This window comes from Halichoeres trimaculatus, unplaced genomic scaffold, assembly GCF_033239565.1.
Source record: "Halichoeres trimaculatus isolate MK-OKI-2021-1 unplaced genomic scaffold, fHalTri1.1 fHalTri1_scaffold_17, whole genome shotgun sequence".
NCBI lineage: Eukaryota > Metazoa > Chordata > Actinopteri > Labriformes > Labridae > Halichoeres > Halichoeres trimaculatus.
This window is the reverse complement of record NW_027437195.1, coordinates 28,513,792-28,541,013: the sequence shown is the minus strand read 5'-3', so window position 1 is coordinate 28,541,013 and position 27,222 is coordinate 28,513,792. Positions and strand designations below refer to the sequence as shown.

General features: G+C 37.8%; 1 protein-coding gene across 1 annotated transcript in view; it reads right to left on the bottom strand.

Annotated features, from left to right (window-relative positions):
- The window catches only part of brf1a (BRF1 general transcription factor IIIB subunit a), a 145,457-nt gene that overhangs the window by 81,610 nt on the left and 36,625 nt on the right, over positions 1-27,222 (bottom strand). The window contains exons 7-12 of the mRNA XM_074691445.1: positions 22,152-22,301; positions 19,295-19,388; positions 18,193-18,319; positions 16,120-16,159; positions 15,626-15,733; positions 9,939-10,250 (exon numbers count right to left, since the gene is read on the bottom strand). Of these exons, the coding sequence (XP_074547546.1) occupies positions 9,939-10,250; positions 15,626-15,733; positions 16,120-16,159; positions 18,193-18,319; positions 19,295-19,388; positions 22,152-22,301 (831 nt within the window). The remainder of the gene's footprint in view (positions 1-9,938; positions 10,251-15,625; positions 15,734-16,119; positions 16,160-18,192; positions 18,320-19,294; positions 19,389-22,151; positions 22,302-27,222) is intronic.

The window sequence follows — 27,222 nt, the reverse complement described above, 5'->3', positions numbered from 1 at the left end:
GGCGGATCAATCCAAATATTGATGATATTGATTCTAACATTGGTGTTGAATTCCTGAGTTTGGGAGTATTTCATGCTGAGTAAAAGCACACAGCGTTTGAAAAGGAGTTCATTAAACCAACGTTAGCATTAGCGTTAGCTGCTACAGATAGTGGTGGGGCAGAGGGGGTGAACTGTTTGACCTGCAGGTGAAAAGATTGAGGACACATTTTTATTTATTTGCCTTTTTGGCTCATTAAGTTCTTAATCTGATGACATAACAATATATTTTCTGTTATTGTTGATTCTTTAAGTGACAAAACATCCAAGTAATTTTTTATACTTTATACGTTTAGCATCTGGTCAGTTTAATTATGTTCAGATATGATATTTATTTGTATATGTCTTTAAGCAAACAATAGTCATCAACTGAAATAAAATGCATGTTTGGTATAGCAAATTTTACCATTAAGCATTTCATCCTTTTTTTCCGATTCATTGATTAATCGTAAATATAATCGTCAGAGTAATGGATTACTATATTAATCGTTAGTTGCAGCCCTACTCCCCACTCTCTATGTCAAAAAATTTTTTCAATTTTTTTCAAAGAGATAATTTTTCTTCTTTGATTAAGCAAAAACAGAAGTGCACTTAGGGAAAAAAAATGTTCCTTAATTTTTGTTTTATTTAAATAAACAGTTCTACTCGGAAAAAAAAAAAAAAAAAAAAAAACCTATATAAAATTTGTTTTGGTGTGATATTTATTTATGTTTTATTATTCAAAAAAATGAGTGCAATTATTGGAGAAGTTTTATTTATTTTTTGTATTGTAGTCTTCAACTCTGTACATCAAAAAATGTTTTGTTTTTATTTTACCTTAAAGTGATAATTTTTTGCAATTTTTTTCTTAAGAAAATAATTCCACACATAACAACATTTTGGGAAATTTTGTTTTGTTGCTGTTGTATTGTTTCCAAAAATACATGTTTATTATGACACTAAAGTATTTTGTTGTCACCTTCAAACTTTGTCCAAATTAGTTGTGGGTTTCAATAACACAAATTAAAAAAAAAATCAAATAAACACCTTAAGGTCAGCAGTTTGATGATACGTCAGCCTTAAATATTTAAAAGTACCAGTATCAGTATCGGCGATACTGGCCCGGTATTTACTTGGTATCGGATCGATACCAAAATTCCTGGTATCGCTCAGCTTCAGCCTCAACCCCCTCCTCTGCCTGGATGTTGATGTTTTGGTTGTATCAGGATGTTTCTGAGCGGAGAGTAGGCGCGGTTACCTCAGCCAATCACAGCGCACCCAGTGCACGAGTGACTTTGTGTGTTGATGATAGCAACTGGAATAAGCTAATTACAGAAGCTATGATAGCAGACGTAGCACAGGATGCTTTCAGGAACTTGGAGAGCAGCACAGGACAAAGAGTGACGCAAGCTAGCTTTCTGCTAACCTGGTATGTGTCAAACACTTGTGATTAGCTTGTGCTAACATGCTAAGTCAGGTGCACAGCTCTTAAGTCTCTACCATGTAGAAAAGTGATATTGCAGGTGGTTGCTGAGCTGGTGAGTGTGGTCACGCAGTTGTACGAACAAGTAAGAAGTATTCTTGCACACCCGACCTTTACGGCCTATAGTTCTATTTCATTTTAGGAAAATTCAGGACAGCCTGTTTCCTGCTATTTTCACGCCTTGAGCAAATTGTTTCCCTAACAAGAGCTGACAGGAAAAGGTGTAGGTAAGGTCAGGGTAGAAAATGAATCTGTTCATGTTCACATTTCCTGCTTTCTCTGGAAGATTTCAAGAGTGAAGTGCAAAATTGAAAACATCAATCATTCCACAAATTGATGTATGTGTAATTATTTGTGGGGGTTTTTATGAACGGCAGCAAAAAATCCAACAAATTTGGGTAATTTAGACGTGAAATTTGAGGTAAAATCAAGCTGAGTGGTGGATGATTACATCCTGGATAACTGCTGTGAACTTACACTTTACAAGCTGTGTTAACACAAACACAAAACTCCTAAAAATGTCCGCAATTTATAGCTTGCATCCTGAATTTTGCAGGATTTTTTTTCCTGCAAAATCCTGCAACAAAAATGTTTTAAAGGTGTCGAGGAGAGCTGATAAAAACAAAATATCGGATAACTTTCACCTCAAGCAAAACGCAGAAAACAATTCAGAAAAAAAACAGACTTTAACCTCTGTGAAAAAAAAATCTTTGAATTTTGTGGATGAAAAGAAGAAACTGAAAGATTAAGAAACCTTGTGACTTCTTGCTCCTGGATATTGTTCCCTTTTCCTGCTACAAACCAAATTACAGCCTCTCTTTTTCTCTTCCAGTGCCCTGCCCTCTACTCACAATGTCCACAAAACCTCTACACACACACACACACACTCACACACTCACATGCGTGCAGATGAAAGGCTCGGCCCTAATGACAAGGTACTCTGTCCACTTAATACTTCAAAGATTGAGCTTGGGGGGGCCGTGATACTCCACACCCCTCCTCCTGCTCCTCCCATATCTACTCAATTAGCTGAAGCCTGAACCAAACCAGGACCAGCCTGAATCCACAGAACCTCCCCCTCCTCCTCAATCTGCACCCAGCTCACGTGAGCGGCTTCTGGACAGAATCAGAGGGGAGAAAACTCCTGATGTGGACATAAAAATAATAGTTCTGTGAAAAGCAGCTCAAACAGGAACGATCAGAGGTTTTAAATCTACAGGTGAGGGTCTAAAGAGACCAAAAGAAAGAAAGATATACTGTGAAAAACACTGTGGAGGGGTCTCCAGCTTTGTCAAAGTCTAATGTTGGCAGGTGCTCTAATGCAAGGGTCTGCAACTTGCAACTCTCTCACTCCTTAGCAGTGGCTCCTTGTAGCTTTAAAAAAATGTATAAAAAATAAAGATTTTTTTTTTCTCACAGAGGGTATTGATGATTAAAGACACTGACACTAAATAAAATCCTGCGTTAACATTTTGTTGAACTGAATCTTCATCCCATCTGTCAATAAAGCCTGCCATCACTCTACTTCACCTCCTACAACATCAACAGCCCACCAACTTTCCATGCACCTGTGGCTAACCTCAAGTTTTACAGCCCTGGGAAGATAACTACATCTACAAAAAGACTAATCTGGAAGAAAACACTGATTTTAATTCTGTGTGGATGGATTTGTTAAAACACCAACATGATTGATTGATATGTGGCGAGACGTTAGCAAACAAAAGAAAATTTAAAAAAGTTGTGCGATATGATCAATATGTTATCACATTCAAATCTTTTTTTTTTTAATTAAATTTTGCAAATATTTGTAATTTCAATTTTTTTTAGAAAATGCAAGATTTTTTAAATCTGGCAAATTTTTTGAAATTTGTAAATGTTTAAATTTCTTATATTTCCAATTTTTTGTAATTTTTTTAAATTAAAATAAGTGTTGCGTGATATCAGTATAGTTCATTATGTCAAGTATTCTTCAACAAATTTTTAAATTATTGCAATTTCTTTTAATTTTCATATGAAAATATATTTTTAAATTAGAAGCTTTTTTGTTTTTTTCAAATTTTCATATAATTTTTTAATTAAAAATTTTGAATTTTGGCAAATTTGGGAAATTAAAAAAATATTTTTTTGCAAAGTTTTCAATTCCTAAGATTTTTAGAATTTTTCTGCAAATTTATTGGATTTCCAATGTTTTCTTTATTTTTTTTTTTTACATTTTTTAAATTTTTATATTTTTGATTTTTTTAAACAAAATTTACTTCAAATAATAATAATAAAAACACTGAGAAAATAAATTCATAATTCATCAATTGAAAATTTAAAAAAATTAATCTTATGATATTTAGATAAAATTAAAATAAATCCCTGGCTCTCCAACATTTATTAGGGAAAAGAACTAATATTATTTATTTATTTATGCTATTATTATTATTTTAATTTTTTCAAAATAAAATGGTGACGTAATCAAGTGGGCACTTAAAGTGTTAAAATAAATAAATAAAAATAAAATAATTCAATATTTGGTGTTTTTGATTTGTAGTTTGACAGATTTGAGCCAAAAAAGTAGAAAAAAATATTGGTCTTTTATGTTTTTATAGCAGTTCTGGTAGAGGACATTTTTGTCCTCTAATGACCTCAAAATGTGGTAAAGGATTAAAGCTCAGTCAGATGTGCTTAAATTCTCCGGGATCAGTTGGAGGAAAGTCAACACTGAGGGTAGTAACAGAGGATGTCCAAAAACCAGACAGGAGCCAAAAGAAGCTGTAAAGTTTTGGGAGAAAACTTCTTTTTTTACCCAATATGTTTGGAAATCACTGCAGCAGAGGAGCGCGAACACACACTGCAGGAGCAGAATAAAGCAGAGCCACACACACACACACACTCTTTCTCTCAGGGGGATGAGCAGCTAACCTTAAATCAAACCGCTCCCCGGTGAGATCAGACTCCAGTCCCACTGGCCGATGATTAACCCCTCTGAGCGCGGCCGTGTTTCATTTTTTAATGTCTACTTTGTCTCTGATGGCCTCCACGGACGAGCCGCATGATGCGCCGACTTGAAAAGGATGAGTCAAAAACTCGTCCTTTCAGTGAAATGAGACATTTCAGCGTCACATAAAAGGAGTCTGAATAAGAGCGCTGTGATTCATTCAGTTTAATAACAGAGGCTCTCACTCCTGACCCTGCTGCTGCTGCTCAGCATTACCATAGTGGGGTGAGGTCAGAGGCACTTTCAGGCGACGTTTCCATCAGGTTAATGGAGCTCTGACCTGAGGTATGGGTTTTATCAGAAACCGTCCGACAGAGCAGGAAAATGTTGTTTACGTCTTTATAAAACAAAGTGACTCAGCTCTGAATGAAGGACGGATCATTTCCCTATTAGCCGGACACCATTTCCAACGTAAAGGGATTACCTTCCTCCTAAACGGATACAGGGATTCATTACCAAAAAGGAGTTTTACTTCCATCCTGAATTTTATTGGATTATCACTGAATCCATTTTACAAACATTCGCAGCTCAAATGTGTTTTCTAAAAACACTGTGGAAGGAAAATGTCAGAATATTTTGTTGATTCTCTGAATTTGTAGCCGTTTTGTCGTGTTTGTGCTCTTTTTAAAGGGACGTGGGATTCTAAAATTGAAAAGTAAAAATGTCATTCTTGTTAACGTGACTTCCCTGAAGTTTGATTTGTTTGTTTTTTGTTTTCTTTATTTGTTTTAATCACAGACACTGTTGTGATTGGTTGTACCCTATGGCTGTTACGGAGGAGGAGGTAACCGAGGTAGAGGAGCATGATAGCAGCACTGTTAGCCACCTTCTGAGGAGGTGTGTTGCAAGAGAAGAAGAAGTTATTTACATTTTTCCTTCGTCAATTCCTCATCTCTGCTAAATGTAGCCTCAATTTCACGACAGGAGTTGTTTATCACGCAGTTCTCAAGGTGATCTCTGTGTGAAGAATCATGCAAATGCCAGGATTTTTGTTGTCATGTTCGGATCAAACTAGGGATGCACTGATATGAAAATTTTGGCGGATACTGAAAGCTGTATTCATATTTTTGTTAAAAAATCAATCTGAGATAATATGTTGAGGTGGTTCAGGGAGAAAGAGCGGCGCAGTCGGGAGAAAAGACGACCATGGAGAGGATCACAGGATGAAGCACCCTGGACGAACGCGATCAAAAAAGTATTTTTCATCTGTTTTTTGGATCAAAAACAGGAAGAGAGACATAAAAGAAGAGAGTCCGCTCTTCTTAGGTAGTTTTGGTGTTTACATAGTCAGAGAAAACAAGATTATTTGGATCTTTAAAGATCGTTCAAGATGCTCTGAAAATGGCGGCAGCTAATGAGTAAATATCGGCCGATACTGATGTTGATAACGATATATCGTGCATCCCTAGATCAAAGAAAAAAAGTATTGGCAGAAAGTTTGCAGAAAATGTGTTTTTTAGGTCAGAAGATGAAGAGCATAGAAGAAAATGAATAATAAGCGTTGTTTTGCAAAGACAACTTTAAAACATAAGTGTATTTCTGTAATTGGTGTTAAAGGGCAACTCCGGTTTTTTGACACCTGGACCTTATTTATAGGTGTGTGCATGCTCATATACTCACTCAGACAAACATCGTGCAGCTCGGAGTCCTTCAGAAGTTATTTAGATCCAACCGATTTTAGCCGCACTTAGCGGGGGCCACGGCAAGGGAGCTTCAGCGCGGGACATAATCTCTGCAAAATCGCTCATTTGGGCTATATTTTTTCATCCATCGCTATCCATCGTTATCACAAACACACTCTTCTTCTGTTGCCATAGGCGAACACTGTCCACAAACGCACCACCAGTTCACATTGAGTCGTGGACGTGCTCCTGTTTGTTGTTCTCGAGCCAGCTCTTCATCTCTCCCTCTGCATCTTTCTTTCATGGAGCTCCTCGCCCGTGTACTCAGGCTCAAACCGGTAAGGACAACCGTCAAACTCGAAGTCGTAGTCTGGAGACGGTAGATGAGCTGACTTTATGATAACACTGGCGATGGATGAAAAAATATCGCCGAAATGAGCGATTTTAAAGAGATTGTGTCCCGCGCTGAAGCTCCCTTGCCGTGGCCCCCGCTAAGTGCGGCTAAAATCGGTTGGATCTAAATAACTTCTGAAGGACTCCGAGCTGCACCATGTTTGTCTGAGTGAGTATATGAGCATGCACACACCTATAAATAAGGTCCAGGTGTCAAAAAACCGGAGTTGCCCTTTAAGTTGTGGGATTTGTTAAATAATGTTTGAAAGGTTGGGTGAGTATGCCCTGGGTATTTTCACCTTCTTATTTCTACGGAAGTGAAGATTGAACTGCCAGATTTGTTTTATGTTGGCATGGTACTAACTCGCTGATTGTAATTAGACAGACCCTGAAGACATGGACTGTTTATTTTTTGGAGTAAGAGGCAGGGAAAACAAGATTAATCCTCTTCCTGCTTCTTTTTGTACATGAGTTCAAGTGTGAATCTTTCCTAAAACATTACCAGTCTTATCCCACAGTAAGGCATGCAGGTTATCATTTAACACTGGTATCAGATTGGTGTCCATATTGGCAATTATTAGGCTGGACAGGTAGAATTTTATTAATCCCATATTATTCCAGCACTTTAATCATGTGAACATTTTAATTAGTGACATGCTTTAGTTTGTTTAACACCAAATAGCTGTAAATCTGTGTGAAAGATGCTGACATGCAAACTAAAAGACTCAGCAGGACAGAGACATACAGCTTAATGTAAATATTAGTAATGATAATATTCTGTAAATCTACCTGCTGTGGGACAAAGGAAGGATTATCATATCTTTATCTGAGTGGTGAAAAGCATAGATGAGTTGAGTAGCAGACGCTTTGTTTAGTTAAAATGTCGTCTTCAAAGTAATTTATCCCCCACCTCAGCACCAGAAACAACATTAACAAGCACTAAAGAGCCTCCACTCATTCTTAAGAGCTAATTTGGGGAACAAATGACAAAATCAGAGACATAAAATCCTGTGAAAAGCTTTTAACTTCCACGCCCAATCACTCAAACCTGTGACCTTGAAGTTACAGGACGTCCTCCAAACATGAAACCACTCCACCAAACACTCGCTTACACCCTCCATCCCTCCCTCCATCCATCAACACACACTCCACCTCCCACCCCTGGCCTCTCCTGACTCCCCGCCCTCACACTCAGAGCCATAAAAACACAGGTTTCCTCATCAGGACAGATGTAGCTGCACAGCACCATTACCTCACATCCATCAACGCCTCTGCGCGCTCAGATAAAGGAGGGCGAGGTGGGGGGGCATCCTACCTTTGTAATTAGGTGATTAAAGTCAACGCTTGATGGATCCCTGGGGTTGTTTTATTTCTCCAACTGTTAATAAGTCACGCTGACTGAGGATGTGATCACCCCTTTATCTGTTTTGGGTTTTGGCGTCATCGTGGTGGGATCATCGAGTTAAGACAAAGGTCTGAAACCTGCGGCTCTTTGACTCCTTTTCATAGTTCTCTTTTTTAACATTTTTTAATATTCATAAAATCAGAAAAAATTTAAACAATATTGGCAGATGTCTTAAATTTAACATTAGAAAAAAATTCATAAATTTTCATTATTTATTTATTTAATTAATTTTATTTTTATTCACCTATTTTATTTTATTTTATTTCATTTTATTTATTTACTTAGGGGGATTAATTTTTGCAAACGTTTAAATCACAAAAAATTAAAAGTTTTACAAAAAATTATTCTTGAAATTTTTGCAAAATTAAGTCTCAATTTTTTTCTAAAATTTTTAATTTTGGCAAATTCTCAAAATTCTTTTGTGACATTTTGCAAATTTTTGATATTCAACTTTTTTAATTTGGCAAAGTATTTTTTTTTATTTTACACATTTTTTATTTTTTTTCCCATATTTTTGCAATTTTTTAAATTTCCATTTTGTTAATTTTTTGCAAATTCTAAAAATTTAGTTTCTTTTTTGACATTTTTGCAATTTTTTGATATTCAACTTTTTTAATTTTGCGAAATAGTGATTTTTTAAATTTTGCCAATTTTTGTTTTTTTTTTCCATATTTTTGCATTTTTTTATTTCCATTTTTCAAAATAATTTTTTTGCAAATTCTTAAAATCTAATTTCTTTTTTGACATTTTTGCAATTTTTTTAATTTTCAACTTTTTATATTTTGCAAAAAAAGAATTTAAAAAAATTTAATTTTGCACATTTTTGATTTTTTTCTTTATTTCTGCAACTTTTTTATTTCAATTTTTTTATTAATTTTTGAAAAATTTTTAAAATTGAGTTTATTTTTTTTTACATTTCTGCAATTTGTTGAAATCCAAATTTTTTAATTTTGCAAAATGTTTAAATTTCTTTTAATCTTTGCATATTTTGGATTTTCTGTCCATATTTTCTCAAGTTTTTTAAATTTCCAAATCCTTTGAAATTTTTGCAAATAAACTAAAAAATAAAACTTCTTGTTTAGATAAATATTTACAGGATCCTAACTATGCAAAGAATTTCATAAGCTTTACGATCTCTTTTGTGGAGATAAAGTTGATTTTGTGGCTTTTGAATGACTCTAATCCAGGTGAGTTGAGGCTAAACGGCTCCTATGAAAATAAAGGTTGCAGAGCCCTGAGTTAAGAGTAATGGGCCAACATGACAACAAAAGCCTGTTCACTGTGGTGGTACTGGCTTTGAAGGACCATTTGTTTTGGCTCTGCGTGCTCCTCTGAACAAAGACCATCCTTTTCCATGTTAACCACCAAGAGGGTTAAAAAAATTCAGCTTCGGTGTCTCCTTCACATCTCTCACGCAGCCCCTCCCTGTCTGTGCCGCACTAAAAAGGGCAAAATATAATACGGGATGACATATTTCACACTGTGCTCAGCCAATTTCACTTTGGAGCAGAGCTAATTACCACAATTAAACCTGAGAGTGCATTCTTTAACTTGATTATGGGTTATTATGGTGATAGAGCAGGTACCAGACAGAGTCAAGGATAAACAGCATCACCGCAGCATTCATAATCAGATCAGCCTCAAGGGCGCTTCTGCTCGCTGCGATGTTAGCAAAACACAACAATATAATGCCTGAATTGTCGCCTTAAAAGCGCCAGACTCCCTGAATTATCCGACGACAGGCGCTGTGTGCACAGAGGATATTTATCAAACGCAGCAGCTCGTCCTCCCACTCTGCGTGAATCATGCTGCTGCTGCGTTACAAAGCAGGAGAGAAGTTTCACAAACGGATGCTTTCTCAGGAAATAAAGAGAGAAGCTGGAGAACAAATGAGATTTTTATGGTCCCACTATCAGACAAACTCTGATCTACATAATCTTCTCCCTGTAATGGTTTTTTCTTTCTGACTTGAAATGAGGCGTCCAAAATGAGAAAACCAGGAAATCAAATCCCCGACGAGTCTGGCAGCACTCACCGTTCTCCTTCTCATTACTGATGCAGTCCGTGATGGACTCGTTGAGGCCAAGCGAGGCCGCTGTGGGGGTCCTGCCCAGGATGTACGCCAGCGACGGTCCCACTCGCTTCGGGGTGTCCCCCTGGTCCTGGTCCCTGTCCTGCTCCTCAGGTGTCATTTGCTCCAGTTTGATCAGAGCCTCCAGAGTGATCTCATCCAGCTCTTTGCCAAAGTGCTTCGCCACAGCCTGGATCTCGTCTTCCTCTTCTGCTTCCTCGCAGTCTGCAGGGTTGGATGAAGTGGAGCGGGCGTCTTCATCCTCATTTTCACAAACTAGGGGAAGAAAAAAGGAACAGAAGTTTATAATATCATGCTTTATTACATTTAAAGAAATGAAAAAACGCTGGATGCTCCATTATTAAAGTAGACGGAGATCTTAACAAAAATCTTCATGTGAGTTGCTGAAATAATGATGCCATCACATTAAGATCTCCAACAGAAAGAGAGTGGACCTCAAACACCAAGGTTTGCCCATAGCCCCGCCCCTGACAGGCCTTCAGAAGGCTGGCCAATCAGAGGGAAGGGGGTTTGTGGAGCCTTGAAGCAACAGCAGCTAAAACAGAGGCTAAAACAAAAACAAGGAGACTATCACAAAAGGGTCTCCTAACTGGTTTGTGACATGCTGGTGGTGCGGGCCTCAAACACCAAGGTTTGCCCATAGCTCCGCCCCCCGCTGGGCCACCGGAGGGAAGGGGGTTTGTGAAGCATGTACCTTTAGGTTCTGTTTACGCTACGTTTCACTCCAAAACGCAAAGAAACAAAGAGAGGAATATCAGTGTTTACACAGAAGTGCTGAGGGACTAAAAAATGCTGTAGTTAGCATGCCAGGCCTGTAGATGGTGCTGTAACTGTCTTGTCCAGAAGCGTTTCAGAAAAAGTCCAGTCTGGAGATTGTTTTCAAGGTTTCAGTTCAAGGTCGGCTAAAACGCTGTTTCTGTGTAAATTAGAGGCCGAAACAAAACAATACTTTTGTGTTTCACCCTAAAACCGTTGTAGAACAGCCCCTTAAAGGGACAGCAGCTAGGATAAAGCCGACGGAAGTAGCATGCAAATGGAGACTGACCATTTTCCCACAGTGTCAACAAGCAGAAGTGAAACTACTTGACTTGACGATAATGTATTGTTTTGTCATATATTCAACTCAATCAAATTTAATTTGTAGAGCCCGTAACAACACACAAGGTGACCACAAGGTGCTTGCTACTAAAATCAGGACACAACAATTCAAATTCAATAAAATAAAAATACAATACAATTGAATAAAAATGTCAAGAATATCACACCCTATTACTGTATGATAAAAGCCAGTCTGGATACACAGGTTTTAAGCCTGGATTTAAAAAGCCCAAAGTCCTTACGCATTTCAGGGGGCAACTTTAGTCCTTGCTCTTGGGACTTCCAGCAAGAGCTGATTTGAGGACCCTAAGACCCTATTGGGGATCCGAACTCACAATTTTTCTGTGAGATAGGGAGTAGCACAGCTGTTGAGGGCTTTAAAAACAAAAAGTACCAATTTAAAATAAATCCTTAAAGAAACATCATTATTAACTGAAGTGAGCCCTCTAGTGTCTCAAAGTGGTTATTGTATTATTAAGTTGTTTGGAACCTTGCCGTAGCTATGGAGCCATGAGCCTGTACGTAACTCTTCTTTCATTTGCCTGTGAGTATTTTGACATTGAGAGTTCTCAGTATTGTTTACAAAGAGTAACTGGGATATGTTTCCATAATGAAAGACGTTATGCTATTGTATGCTAAATGCTTTTTTTTTTTAAACCGTTTTTGGTAAATAAGGAGATTTATCCCATGTTGAATGTGTCGAATAGAAATTCCTTGTGAGAGAGTAATGTTGATTTTTTGTGTGTTCAGTTCATTAGTAAAACTTCAAGCTTTGGAAACGTTAGCTAACTGCTAAGCTAAGATAACTGCAAACTAGTCGACATAAGGTCCAGCTGCTTTTCAGGTTTTCTGCGTCAGCAACATTAACTCAAGTTTATAAGGGAATAATTATGGAATTGGTCACAGGATCTGGAAATCTCTGGGCATAAATATACAGATATAAAATATGTCACGGGACGTTGATGTACTGTTCGGTAATATAGCATTGATTTAAGTAGGCTATCTAGTGTCTCAAAGTGGTTATAGCAGTATTGGAACCTTGCCATAGTTACAAAGCCAGCCATGAGCCTGCACGTAGCTTTTCTTTCATTTGTCTTAAAGTTTTCAGTATTTTTTACAAAGAATAACTATGATATGTTTCTCTGATGAAAGTTAGAATTCTATTTTGAAGTCAAAGTTATACTAATGTATGCTTACCACTAGCATATCAACGCAATTTCCTATATACGTTAGCATCAAGCTAGCCCTATTTTGTTGATTTAGTTTTAACAAAATAAGGAGGTTTATACTAGGTTGAATGTGTTGAGTTTCAGTGAAATTTAAAGCTGAAAATCCTGAATCAGAGTTTCCTGGGAAACGTTAGCTAACTGCTAAGTTAAGCTAGCTGTAGCAGACTAGTTGATATAAGGTCCAGCAGCTCCAGTGTAGAACTACCTTTCGCAAGGGGCTCGACCAATCAGAACCAAGTCTATAACATAGGTGGGTGTTTAGTAAGAAAGTCACGCAATAGTTAAACTTAGTTACACGATGTGAAGGTCTGAATGTTGATGTGGTTTTGGTAAAATCATGTTTTTCATTATGAATCATCCGTCTCTTCAGCCCATTAAATGTCAGAACATCATAAAAACTTTCACTAACCTCAGAGGTCACTCAAAAGAAGACAATCACACTCATTTCACCGGATGAACAGTCGCCCTGATGCAAGCTAAAATGCTAATTTTCAATCATCATAACTCAGTTAGTCTCCCCTTTCCTCTCCTCTATCTTATTATACAGTTCATGACTCCTCAGTATTCTCAGAGGATTATAAAAGCAGCAGAGAGCTGCAGTTTGTGGTCAGATTGTATAATTAGCCGCGTATAATTATATATCAGAATTACCTGATTCCCAGGTTACCAATTAAAAATTATTCATGGAGAAAAAACACAGTGTAGAGCTTTCAGAGCAAACTCTGCGACGAAAAGATGACGAAGATCTCTGCACAAAATGCCACAAATACAATCAGGAGTGGCGATAAATAATCACATTCAGACAATAATTGGGCTCATAATTACGTCCCGGTATCTAATTAAAACGTGTCTTTAATCAGAAATAATTAAAAAGTATAAAATTCAGCCCACAAAGTCAGAACAGAAAGTCAGTAATCAGTTTAAGAAGAAACGAAACGCCGGAGCCGAAAGCGTCGCAACATGCCTGAAATCAGTGACAGCCTATGACCCCTGCTGTGTGAGAACTGAGGGACTGTGTGTGTGTGTGTGTGTGTGTGTGTGTGAATATGTGTGTGTGAGAGCAGCAGACAGAGACAGAGGGCTGCAGATAAAGAGCCAAAGGTAGAAGCAGATAAAGAGGAAGAGTGACAGGGACTCCACTCTGAAGTGTGTGTGTGTGTGTGTGTGTTCTCTCTGGGTGGGCCTGTGTGTGTGTGTTTGTGTGTGAGCACTAACAGGTGCTCTGGCTTCACAACCTTTCTAAATAAAAGCATCATTAAACATTTAAACGGCAGTATTTCCCCTCGTGATGTTTTTATTTGCACGCCGCCAAAGCTAACAGCTGTCTGGTTATTGTGCTGTGTGAATGTTAACGCCGTGTGACACATCGTTTCAGCGCACAAAGTCATGATGGGAGGGAAAAACACACACCAGTCTGCAGCAACGCTGGCATCATAGTTTGTCAATGATGATTGTAACTGACCTGATCAAACTGAAGTGATGCTTAATGAGCCGAGAGACACGTTTTCTGTCCTCTGATCCTTTCACCAGAGGAGCACGACACATGACCTGAAGCATTTTTCATGTCTTAATAAAAATCTTTATCGTGGTCTCTAAACGGCGTTATCGAGTCAGGCTGTAAGTGAAACCATCCCTCAGTATGAGCTGCTAACTTTAGCGTTTCGTTCAGCCTCATTAGATGCCTCAAAACACTTGCAAAAACAGTAGTTAGCATGTTGGCTAAAGCTAACAGAACAACATGCTTCAGGATAGAGCTTTTAATGCTTCGAAGGTTGAGTCTGCAGGATTTTCCTACAAAACTAAAATGTCAACTTCTACTCAATCGTCTCCTCCAGGAATCTACACATGTGTGTCAGTGGCTACGTTTATACGCAGACAATATTCCAGTTTCTGAAACATTCGGAAAACCCATTTACCTGCGTGATCTATCAGGGTTATACACCAATCAAAACAGCGATCCACGTACAACATCTCAACGCACGGAGAACGTCATGATGCAATGCTCATCATTTTCCTGTATCCATAGCAACAGCAACAACAACAACAGCAGCACCACAGTGGACTTCCTGTACTCAAAAGACCAAGATTCCTTGTGCACAGAACATGCGCAGAACACAAATTAATGTGCTTTCAGGCAATTAAAAAAAAAATCTAATTAATTACAAGATTTGTGATTAATTAATCTAATTAATCACATTTTAATCTCATATCTGCTTTAAGTCCCCAGATAAAGAATCTGAATTCTAGGAAATTATAAAACTGAAGTGCATTACTGATGAAATGAAGACACGAAGAAGAGAAGATTTGTAAAACTACATTTTTTCAAATGGCCGATATTAAAATGTCTGTGTTCGCTGCCATTGACCTACTTCAGCTGTATACTACATCTATAGAAGTAGATTGTGTTTTTCAGCAGTGGGGGGTGGGATCTGGCAGAGCTTGTCAATCAAAATCCTGCTCGTTAACAACTGTGGGTGAGAGCGGTGTGCTCTTTGGATGAGAGCTCAGCATGGATATGAGGAGAAGATGTGAGATGACAGAGACATAGAGAGACGCTGCAAGTCAGAAAAGTTCAGGCAGCTCATGCTCTAACTGAGGATGTGTCGCGGTAGTTTAGAGAGAAAGAGCGGCGCTGTCGTGAGAAAAGACGACGGAGATCATGGCGAGGATCGAAGGATGGAGCGCCCGAGATGAAATGTTCAAAAAAAACAGTATGTTTTGTCTGTTTAAGGATCAAAAACAGGAAGAGAGACATGAGATACTCTGAAAATAGTTGTCAGCCAATGAGTTTACCTGTGGTAATTTTAATAGTGTGTTAATTTGCGGTTTAATTAATTAATCTCATTAATGCATTAAAGTGACAGCCCTAGAGTATATGTGACCAAATATGCTCATATTCTGTTTTTAAGAAAAGGTTATTGGTGTTTACATGGTCGGGTTATTGCTAATATAGCGAATATGAAAGGGTTAATGACTTCATGTAAACGAAGTCAGTGTCAGTGTCTGCCTCAACCCCCTCCTCAGCCTGTGTGTTCATGTTTTGGTTGTACCGGGATGTTTCTGGGCGGAGCGTAAGCGTGGTTACCTCAGCCAATCACAGATCGCTCAGTGTGCAAGTGACTTTGTGTGTTGATTAGTGAGTAGGAGAAGCTAATTAGAGCGGCTATGACAGTGGACGTAGCACGGAGAGAGAAAAACACAACCAAAGTGAGACGAAACGCCAAACAGAAGAAGCTTTTCACTAATGGAGGGGGAAGATTGGCTGAACTTTCACTCGCTGCCAGAGTCGGACGTCTAACTCACCTTTCTGTGCCGTTTCTTCTTTCACGTAGGCGGCGTACACCCCTCTGAGTTTGGGTCTGCTGTTCTCCAGCTCAGCGTCAATTTCATCCTGGTAGTTTTGAATTTCATCTGTTGGAGTAAAAAGTTAAACATGGAGTGAAACCAGCTGTGGTTACACACTGAAACCATCCTGATTTAGAGACTTTATTCAATCTTCATGAAAACATGTTAGATCAAAGCCTGAGGGGTCAGATTATACGTTTATTGTGTCTGTTTTTTATAATAAGCTGTTTCCTCTTCTGCAGCTCTGATCTGCGTTTAGTCAGGAGCAGCAAAATGAGAGAAACCTTGTAAAAAATGCACTGAAACTTTGTTTTATTCAGAGTGATGAATGTGAATCAAACCGCCCTGAAAACCGAACAGAACTGGTTTTGAAAAATTGAAAGTAGCCGGTAGCCTCTGAGTCAGGCTGTCTTTCAAACGTTGGCAAACACACAAGGACGTCGCATTCATACCTTCAACATCATCCATCTTTTTCCTCAGTTCGATCTCCAGCTGCAGGGAGAAAGACAAGAGAGATAAATTGAATCAAAGAGTGAACGCTCGCTGCTGATCCAAAACTGGGCGCAGGGCGAAATGATTACAGAGAGAAGCATCTCTGAATAAAAGAACATCATAACACGAGGACTGTGGGTGGTTGACAGATGCTGCTTTTTCTTCCAGGAGTACATTTTCTTCCTCAAAGTACAAAAACACCCAGGCTGAGTTTGTTTTCAGCGCTGCTGGCATGAGACACAGATGGAGGACGGGACGCACTGAGGGACACACACACCCACAGTGTGTGCTGTGAAAGTTTTAATGACTAAACACTTTCAAGTCCTGTGGAAACCTTTTAGACTAAACTGTGTTATTTAGCTGTTAGGAGCAGAATTATGTGAGCGTTGAGCTCTAAAACTCTGAGTTTGTCACTGTCATCGTCTGCAGAAATACTTTTAAAAAGGAAAAATGATCATGAGGGGTGAAAATACAGATTTTAATTCTGTGTGGATGGATTCATTTAACTGCCAACATGCTGGCTTAATGTACATAATTGATATGTGGCGAGATATTAGCAAACAAAAAATTAATAAATAAAAGTTGTGCGATATGATCAAAACATGTTATCACATTGAAGTTTTTTTTCTTATTAAATTTTGCTAAATTTTGTAATCTTGAAATTACATTTTTTTAACTTGTCAATTTTTTGAAATCGGTAAATTTTAAAATTTCAAATATTTTGAATTTTTTTTTAAATGTTCTGATAGTAGAAAATTATATTTCTTTGCAATTGTAGCACATACATTTTATGCAACATTATCAAAATATAAAATTGTTAGAAATTTTTGCAAATTTTGGCAGATTTTTTTCACATTGTATGTTTTTTGGAGAATTTTTGCAATTTTTTTAAATAATCAATTAAAAAAATGGAAAACTGAAATTCCAAAAATTTCAAACATTGACAAAAGAAAAAAACACATTTTTTGTGTTTAAATTTTGCAAATCTTTGCAAATCACAAAAACTTGAAAAATTTTGGCAAATTTTCTTGAAATTTTTGCTTAATTTTGAAGTTTAATTTTTTTTAAATATTTTTTTTTCAAATTCTTGAATTTTTAATCTTTTCAATTATTTGCAATTTTTTGGCAAATTTTTGATTCTTTTTATGCAAGTTTTTTTTTATTCTATTCTTTTATATTTCTGAAAATTGTAGAAAAATAAAAAAAAGACATCACATGTACAATTGAACAAATTGGAAAAAGTCTCTGTGTAACTGAAAACCTGCCATCTCAATGTACATTAGCTAACAACAAAAAATAAATAAAAGTTCAGCAATATGATAAATACATTTTATCACATTTAAGTGTTTTTTAATAAAATTTTGCAATGTTTTGTTATTTTGAAATTTTGGGAAATTGCAAATTTTTTTTAATTTGGCAAATTTTTGAAATTAGTAAATGTTGAAATTTCAAATATTTTTAATTTTTTCAAATGTTTTAAAATAAAGAAAAAACATTTTTTGCAATTGTAGCAAATATGTTTAATTTTTGCAAATTTATTACGAATAAAAACTGAGACAACACATGGACACGTTCATAAATTTAGAATAGCAAACTTTGTTTCGATAATTATTCACTAGCTTTAACTACTTTTAGATTTTTATCTATGTTTAAGTCTTTATCGTGAAGATAAAGTCGATTTTGTGGCTCTGGTGATCTAAAGGAAAAATTGCTCCTATGACAGTAAAGGTTGCAGACCCCTGGATTAGCTCAGAGTTTTCCACCACAGCTGGCTTCCTCTCTGCTGTTTGTGAACTTCTCCAACATTGATCTTTGACTTTCAGACTTTAGAGGTTAATACCCTTCACTAATTAACGGAGAAAGCCTTCAGGCAGGTGTAATCATCAAAAACAACAGGATAACATTTTAATAACGCTGGAGGGAAAACAGGTAATTCATGATGAGCGTGTGGGATGAACCATGTGTGTGTGTGTGTCTGTTTTCTTCTGAATCGTTAAACCCTCTCTACACCCAATCATGTCCTTAATCTGCACCTGTTGCACTTTCTTCTTCCTCAGTCCCTGCGTGAAGCACGGCGGGTCACACTCCTCATCCAGGTCGGTGTTCATGAACTCTTCGACGGTCAGCTGACTGGTTGGTGTGTCCTCAAACTCCGTCAGTCTGCACAGGGCGATTAAAGAAACAGCAATGCAAAAAGCAGGAATAGATCAGGATGAGGACACAGTGTATAGTGTTTATATCCTGATGCAGAGTAATGAGTTGGTAAAAATTCATTTTGCTGGTTCCGGTTTTGTCTTGCAGTCTTTGTCTTGCTGCTACACTTTAACCATGATGCTGTTGTTTGTGTTGTTTTCCTGGTTTGAGGGAGACTCTTAATTTTGGGGAGGGTAAAACTGGATATAATACTCAGTTTATGAACTAAAGGAAATTTGCCTGGTTGCTATTTTCTTGGACACACATTTTTGAATCTTGGTTTCCTTTTCTAGAGTCCGGTTTGAAATCTTTGGCTTCTCAACAACTTTGTAAATCCTTCTCTTGCTTTCAGAGCATCAACAGCTCTTTTTAAAGTCCAGTCTAAAGTGATTTCTTTACTTTCTGATGTTCATGATGCTTTCAGCTCCAGGGAGCGCTCAAAGCCTGAGCTCAGTGATTTATTTAGATCCCCCAGTTTGAAGTGGATAAAAACTTAAAATTTCTTTGGGGGCTGATCATTTTGACCTGAACTGTTTTCAGCAAATTTAAGTCAGTCTAATGGGGAAGGAAACCTTTTACATCTGAAACGATATGGAACCAATGCCTGGTGCCTGGCAATCAGTATTGGTACTCAATGGTACCAACTTTCTGTATTTTTGTGAGTTTATGTGGTAATAAATATTTCTTTAAATTAGAAAATCTCAAAGTTTTTCAATGTAACATATTCATTCTTCAATATATAACCTTGAAATGCTGCGTTCATGTCCAGCATGGAAAATCGCCAACTCTTCCACTCCCTTCTCTTTACGACAACCAATACTTGGTACTACAGACTGAATTTGGTGGGTGCCTATAAGAGTACCTAATTCAGTATCCATCCCTCGTCTATGTCATCAATATTTCTTTGTTCAAGTAATAAGATCTTCAACAAGTGTCACACACCTTTTTCGTAGCGTGGTTTCACACACTTTCACGACGCTGACGATTTCTTTAATGGTGCGGCGGAAGTCGTACATGCGAGCGGCGACCAGGAGAGCTGAAAAACAAGAATGGGACAGAGTTAAAACACCAGATTCAGACTGCTGCATTGTCCTTCCTGTACTCAAAAAAAGGAGGATTGAGGATTTAATTCTCTGAGTCTCTGAGCTCCTTCCTCACAGGACTGGCAAACTGCATGTTTGTGATTTGATTTGACTTTAATTTTTATTTCATTCTGTCAAAAAATAAAACATTAAACTCAAAGTAGAACTTAAACATATGAATAGAAGGGAGATGAAAGAAGAAAAGTTCTCGTTATGTCAGTCCCTTCCTTCACAAATGTTATTTACAATCCACAATTCACCATTTAGTGCAAAAATTAAAAGAGCCGCAGGCCAATGTTGCCATATTACCCTTCATTTGTGCCCCAACCCACCAAAAAAATAAAATTAAAATAAATAAATAAATAAATAAAAACATGAAACCAAAAAAACAAAACACAAAGAAGATCCATAAAATATTTTTATTAAGACTTCTCTAATTTTCACAAACAAAAAGTGATTTTATTTCAACTCTTATCCCCACATTTTCTGAATATTCTAGATTTGATCATCTTTTTAAAGGCATGTGCAAAAGTTGCAGAAATGACATGATTACACTTCATTTGGAGTGATATTAATTGGTGCATTTGTGTGATTATGAACAAACACAGCTTCACATTCAGTCTCTTGCTGCAGAATTTTAACACACAGGTGAAGGAAGTGAACACATGCTAACGCTGACACCCTGTTCAGTTTGGTGTAAAGGTGTCTCAGCGTGCACACCTCTAAGACTGCAGGACAAAAGTCCGCCCACACATAAAGACAGTTTTAAGAAGAGGACCAACAACAACACTAATATTATGCAACGAAACGCAGCGAGAGCCTTGAAGGGAACACTTACATAACCGTCATTAGGCTTTCCTCGCTCAAGAGCCTGTTAAAAGATAGATGCACGCTTCTGCTCCTACATGCACACTCCTAACAGCCTCCAGGACTGAAGTGGTGGCTTTTAGCTGCACTGATGACTCCTCAAACATTTCTCCACACTCACCTTCAAAACACACAACTCCAAAACACACTTGTTTCCTCCTCGTCTTACCTCCACCGCTCTCAAAGTGATGTAATTTCTGCATCTCACGACCCTGCAGAACTTCCTGCATGTTTCTCATTCATCATCAGGGGGATTTGCATCATATTTGGGAACAAACTTCTCCGTCTGACTCCATCCTCCTCAATGATTTATGATGAGGAATTAATTATTCAGGCAATGCAGCAGAGGAACAGGGAAAGACGAAAAGTGAAGCTGTGAGAGTAAACACGCAGGGAGCAGAGGACGCCTCGGCCGGTGAAGCATCAAACGAGGGGATTCAGGTTGACGTCAAGAGGAGGAGAGCGGCGCTTTGGGCTCAGCTGTTTCACACGTGGGGCGATGGGCAGGGTGTGAGATCAGAAGCAGACAAACTGGGAGATTAAGGCAGGTGCTGGCAGGTCGGCCTCACCCTCGAGTGTCTTTGACGGATGAGCAACAAACGGTGAAACGCCCAGGTACATCAGCGCTCCGTGCAGGTGATCATTCTGATCAGGACGGCTGAGAGTAAACCGTACCTGGCTCATGGTCATGTGCATGGGGAAGTCAGATTCAGCTAGTGAGTAAAACCACCAGAGCTGTTGGCCTATGGCTAAGTCCCGCCCTCAAACACAATGAGCCAATCACAGTGCACATACTTTTTCCCACACACTCAGACATTCCCTGTCTGGATGTCCATTGAATACATCGCAGAAAGTCCGTTTTTGTTTGTTTTTTGACAGACGCTTTGGGATTTTCTCTAACGTCAGCTAAAGTTAGCCTAGCATTGGCTCCTAGCTGCAGTCTTCATCATGTCTCTGTGTTTGTTGGGAGTTCATTGGTCTGTGTCGTTCTAGTTTTTGTTCTCCGGTGATCGTACATCATTGTTAGCAGTTGTTCAAGGGGCGCTAGTTAAGCTAATGTTAGCTTCTGGAGCTGTAATAGCTGAGACAACAAAGGTTAGCTGACGTTTTGCTAAATGATTCAGTGTAAATACTGCAGCTCCAAACTAACACAGAGACATGTGAACAACACAACCAGGAGCTAAAGTTTGGCTATCATTATGCTAATTTTAGCTAATGGTTTGCAATGGGAGCTGCAAATTTAGTCTGTAACTGAAGCTTTTCATTGACCAAAACCAATATGGTGGCCGCTCTTGCCGGGCTTCATAGAAACCAATGAGCTGTTTGCTAACCAGGTCTGAAGTTTGATCCAGTTTTTAATTTCGTTAACAAAATTTATGACAGTGAGGCATTCAAAGTCCATGTTTTTTTTAAACTATCGTTGTAAACAATCATTGCAGTGTGTCCGTAGCACTTTTATGTGAGGTTAAAGATTATAAACGGAGCCATAATGTCCCCTTACTCCTTTTAGAGTACTAATTGTTCTTCTATAACTCCACTGTCCTCTGTGTTTAATGACCTTTTCTTACTCTATAGATCAGCAGGGACAGCACAGCAGCTTCACATTGAGAGGAGACTCCAGGATCAATGATTAAACTCAGATATTACACAGAGAAAGTGTTTAAAGAGTGAGATGCTACAGATTTAAACATTTGGAAAGACTTGAATACCGATCCCTGAAGCGCTACATGAATAAATCTAAAGAGGAAATGTTTTGACTAAGAGTAAAATTTCAATGTGTATTTGCTGAACAGCTCCAGCCCCAAAGCGCAGTCACTGGACGCCTACATCCTGCACCAGCTGAAGGTTACCTGCTCCACACAGTCCCGACGGCCTTCGTCCCGTGTGCATCCAGTCCCTCTTCATCCTCTGCACCAGCCTCATCGCCGTCATGGAGACGTCGTGGTTCTTCTCCCCGAATTCCAGCAGCTGCGCGAAACGGGGGATGTACAGGCACGGGTCTGATGGGACAGGAGAGGAGAGCTTGTGAGTCAAGAGCAGGGGTCTGCAACCTTTATTTTCACAGGAGCTGTTAAGCCTCAGCTCACCTGGATTAAAGTCATTCAGGAGCCACAAAATCTACTTTATCCTCACAATTAAGACAACAAAATGTATAAAATTCTAGACATAATTTGAACCTAGTGAGTACTTCTCGAAACAAGAACGTTTGGGAATTTATGAAATTGAACATGTGATGTCTTACTTTTTAATTCCTTGTAAATCTGAAAAAAACCCACAAATTTTAAATTTAAACAACTGGCTAAATAAAAAAAAAGAAATTTAAAAAATCATTAAAAAAAAGAAATACAAATTTGGAAAATTATGGAATTTCAAAAGTTGCACAAAATTAAATTAGAACTCAATATATTTGCAAAAAAAAAATCAAAATAAAATATGCAAAACAAAACATTTGAAAAAAAGAATTAACAAGAACTTGGAAAAATTATGGATTTTCAAAAGTTTCAAAAAAATAAATCAAAACTCAAATTTGAAAAAATAGATTAAATCAAAATTAAATATGCAAAAAAATCTTTTAAAAAGAAATAACAAAAACTTGGAATAATTATGGAATTTAAAAAGTTGCACAAAATCAAATTAAAACACAAGAAATTTGCAAAATAAAAATAAAATCAATATTAAACATACAAAAAAAATATTGAAAAAAGAAATAACAAAAACTTGGAAAAGCTATGGAATTTCAAAAGGCTCAAATGTTTTAAATTAAAACTCAATAAATTTGCAGAAAAATCAAATCAAAATGAAATATGCAAAAAAAAACATTCAAAAAATTACAAAAACTTGGAAAGATTTCCAAAATTTTCAGAAGTTGCACAAAATTAAATTAAAACTCAACAACTCAATTTGCAAAAAAAAATAAATATTAAATGTGCTAAAAAAAAAATCAAAAAAATTATCCATTTGAAAGATTTAGAAAAAGTTTGAATTGGAAAAATTTGCAAAATTTTCAAACAATTTTGGAACTTCAAAAATTTGCTTAATTTTTAATCAATTATGAAAATTCCAAAAGAAATTTCAATACACAAAATTATGAAAATTACAAATAATTCTTGGATTTGTTAAAATATACAAGAGATGATGCATATTTAGTTCAACAAAATGTTAACCCAAGATTTAATCAGTGTCAATCTTTAATCATCGATACCCTCTGTAAGAAAAATAATAAAAAAAAATATTTTAATAATATTTTGTAAAGATACTGCCAGGTTGCAGACCCTTGGTTTAGAGAAACAGAATGAAGACGTTGAAGCACATTCAGATTATCTTCTGCATTCCCACAACACAACAACTTTGATATTAACTTTGATCGTTTCAGTACTGCCTCAAAAATCTCTTTAGTTGCTGAAGACTAAAAAGAAATCTTTGGTTCTTGGATGGTTGTTTATGATGAGCACATTCAGCTGTGGCACTATGAGTTATTAACTGAAGAGCATACAAATCCATCATTCCTCAATATCAGACAGATATCAGATCTGTTCAGCTCGCCCGACCAGCTGCCAAAACCCTGAGGATGACACTTTATTGGACGGACGTTTGGTCAAACAGCTCGCTTGTGTGTCCGTGTGGCTCTTGTTTACAGGCCGGGTTTGCCAGGATGGAAACAAACAAAAACCAGCGACCTAATAAAGTCTTCCACTTTGGCTCAGGCCAAAGAAAACACCGTCTACTCTTTGACCAAAACCCTGCTTTTGATTCATACAGATTTAAAGCTCCTCGCACCTGCAAGCCTCCCAGTAAAACCAGTCTCCTCCTGCTGGCAGCTAATTAGCTCCACTGGAGGACTTGAGGATTAGCATTTAGCTCGAGTGTGCCTCGAAGCAGCCCGGTTCTCATTCAGAGCCTCTGTCCAGATTTTCACAGCTGGTGAAAGGATTTGAACGGGCAGGCGTCCAATCACAAGCTCCCTCCTCAGCCCCTTTTTGCTTCTCGGATGTCTGTGAGAAACTCTTACAGTGCAGTGCGTCGTAAACTTTATGGAAAATACTTTGGATTCAGCTGAAGGGACAAAAGCTGCGATGCAGAACCACCTGCTTCTGCCATGAAACAGCCTGGCAGGTGCCCAGCTCGCAAGGGCTTCAAACTGGTTTTACCTCGCTGGAGAATCTAATTTAAGGCTGAAATTAGGAGGAATAATCTTTCCTGTGTCGCCAAGAGACAAAAGAGGAGCTTCATGCTCCGGCTGTGACAGCGGAGTCAAATATCTTTTGAAGTCAGAGGCTGTGTTTAAAGAGCAGTCCAGTGGAAAGCTGGTAGAGCCAGCTGGTAATAAGATCCAGGCTGATCCCCCACTCCAACACACACACACACACCCACACACCCACACACACACACACACGGCGTGTAATGATACATGTGCACTGCTGCAGGTTTTACTGGAGTGTCTGTAAACACTCAGTTCTGGAAAGATCTCCATAGGAAAGAAAAAGAGGCTGTTTAAGGTGAAGAAATCCACCTCGAGTCGTCTTTCAGCGAGGAGCGTAATCAATCTGCGACGCTCAAACGGCCCAGGAGTCGTTCTGTGATGGAGAGCTGCCGTTTACTCCTTCATGTACCCACTCTACCTCAACCTGCCTCCCCACATTCCCCAGAATTACTGCGACCACCCCGAGAGAAAGGCCATGAACTCGCTCCTTTCAATCAACAGCCAGAGCGGGGACGCATGAATGGCATTAAAAGTGTTATCACTCAGCTGCAGGGAAGCTGAACCCTTCCCTCAAAACCCCAAACTGACTCAGCTGGAGTGTGTTTTTGTGCTGTTTTTGTCCGTGCAGCTGAACGACTGAGTCTTCTTTTAGAAATGCTTTTTTCCTTGATCGACTGCTGAATAATCACAATGCACTGAAGCTTCGCTGAAATGAGGCGGTGAAACGTCTAAGAGACACTGTGGCTGACCTGAGCTGCCAATAAAATGTGGAGGAAAAAAGCGTCCCCACATTTTATTCAGCATCAAATATCACACAGCTACCTGTGAGCGTCTGTGTAACCTCAGTCAGAGAGGATCTCATGCAGCGTCTTTGGATTAAACCAACTCCAGGGAGAGGAGTGGACACTTCTGGAGTGTTAATGTGCATAAATACTTTGGTTTCATTCAGGAAATATGGATTTAATTTTTAACTTTCCCAATTTTTCTTCTGGAGCAAAAGCTGAAATGTTGTGTTATCTCCAAAAATAATATGGGCAGTGTTCCTAAAAGTTAAAAGAATAAAGTATAATGGGTCTGAGAGGCAGAAATGTGATGTCCATAAGCTGAAAATTAGATTAGGTGACTAAAACATACCAAAAACCAACATATTCCTTGCATTTATGAAATGACCAATCCCACCAAAAGTCAAATAAGTATAGTTTAAAATCATAAATGGTTATTATCCTATCACTGAAACTGTCAGGAGGAGACTCAGATTTGAGGTGGACAATGGGCCTTATGCACAATTGAGCATGACGGTTAAACTGGGTGGCAAGTGAACTTCCGGTTACCGCAGAGCGCCGTGCTACTGATTGATGATATTAAATGTTTGTCATCGAATTATCCAATCATGCATTATCGTTGTTGCTGTATGGTCAATATTAATAGTTACGTTCATGTTTTTAATTGTGGCCTGGTTATTGAGTGCTAAAGGAGATTGCGTGTGATCGTACATAGGTGTCCTTTTCAAGACGGGATGACAGCTCTTTCAGCCGTCTCCAAACCTCTGCTGTGAGCTGTATGAGAGATATAACATGCTGAATGGACTGACAATGAAAGTTGAAATTCTGCTGAAAAAAGGTTTTATCAATGTATGCTAACCGCTAGCATATCAGAGAGTGGGCTCTCAGGGAAATCTCTTGTAGTCCCATTTTTACCTTATGCCTTATAAAATACAAACACATGAAGTGAGAGGTATAAACACGATTTAACTGACTTTAAAGTATGACTGACCTGAAGCTCTCAACTTTAAACACGACGTGCTACATGGTGTTGTACTTGACACTTGGCAATTCTCTATATATCATTAACAGACACTTTAGGCAACTCCAGCAAACACTGTATTTATTTAGTCTCTGCCATCATAACACCGTCTACTGTCACTTTTGAATGCATCTTTTGGTAACCTGAAATGCCCACGCCAGCGCATGCCAATGCGGAGGCGATCTGTGCATGGAGCCTTTTGTTTTTTCTGTAATGAAGAACCCTTTTTTTTTTTTTTTCGATTTTTTTTCTCTGTCTTTATTATCAATATTATCAAAATTATTATTATTGCCATCGTTTTATTATTATTATTATTATTATTATTATTATTATTATTATTATTATTATTATTATTATTATCATCTTTTTTTAATATTTCTATACATTTTTTAATAATTGCTTTATTATTATTTTCTAAATACAATTTTCATATTTCTCATATAGCTTAACTTTTTCTAAATTCTATCTGCATTTTATTATCTTCTTGTTAAGTGTTAACACCAAAACACAAATTCCTTGTACGTGCAAATGTACTTGGCAATAAAACTTGTTTCTGATTCTTTAATTTGGTCTGTTCTGTGTTTGCTTGTCAGAAAAATGTATCACAAATCCAGAAATCAGAAAAAAAAATGGGGAGAAAAGAAAAGAAGTTTTAAGTCCTAATGTGAGTAATAAGGGTCTCAGGTGGTTAGAAAAATCTAATTGAAGCACAGAATCAGGTGATAAATATGAAAATGTAGTTTTATACAACAACTTGTATATCTGTATAAACTGTTTATTTACTTCCTGTTTGTAGCTGTAAATAAATAAATGTCACTTTGAACCAAAGCTCCTCCGCAGCAGTGCGGGTCTGCAGGGTCATTTTCACTCGACCTTCCTTTAATTTTATTTTTATCCCAGCTCTGGGTCTCATCAGC